The sequence below is a fragment of the Bison bison genome, unplaced genomic scaffold, assembly GCF_000754665.1.
Source record: "Bison bison bison isolate TAMUID 2011002044 unplaced genomic scaffold, Bison_UMD1.0 scf7180017864461, whole genome shotgun sequence".
In the NCBI taxonomy this organism is placed as follows: Eukaryota; Metazoa; Chordata; class Mammalia; order Artiodactyla; family Bovidae; genus Bison; species Bison bison.
The window spans coordinates 9,220,217-9,220,598 of NW_011495023.1; the positions used below are offsets into that span (position 1 = coordinate 9,220,217).

The following is a 382-nucleotide window of genomic DNA, read 5'->3' on the forward strand; positions in this document are numbered from 1 at the left end:
CCGCGCCTCCGGCCCCGCCCGCAGCCCCAGCGCCGCCGCTGCACGCCACCTTCTCGTGGCCCGCCACCAGGCGCACCAGGTAGCCGACAGACACGAAAAGGTAGCAGGCCGAGAGGAATATGATGGGCCGCTCCGGGTACTTGAAGCGCTCCATGTCGATGAGGAAGGTGGAGACGGTGGCGAAGGTGGACACGAAGCATAGTACAGACCACAGGCCTATCCAGAAGACGGTGAAGGCGCGCTCGTCCTGGCTGAAGAACGGGTTGTGGCAGGGCAACGCGCAGTTGGCGATCTGGCCCGTCTTGACGCGGTTGTAGAGAGGGTGCCGCTCGCTGGACACGCTCACCATGGGCGCGCGGCACTGGCATCCCGGCTCGCAGGG

The 382-nt window shown here is 66.8% G+C and overlaps 1 protein-coding gene across 1 annotated transcript in view; it reads right to left on the minus strand.

The window, feature by feature from the left end:
* Nucleotides 1–382, minus strand: part of FZD8 (frizzled class receptor 8) — a 3,110-nt gene that overhangs the window by 1,991 nt on the left and 737 nt on the right. Inside the window, exon 2 of the mRNA XM_010860067.1 lies at nt 7–381. Coding sequence (XP_010858369.1) covers nt 7–381 — 375 coding nt within the window. The remainder of the gene's footprint in view (nt 1–6; nt 382) is intronic.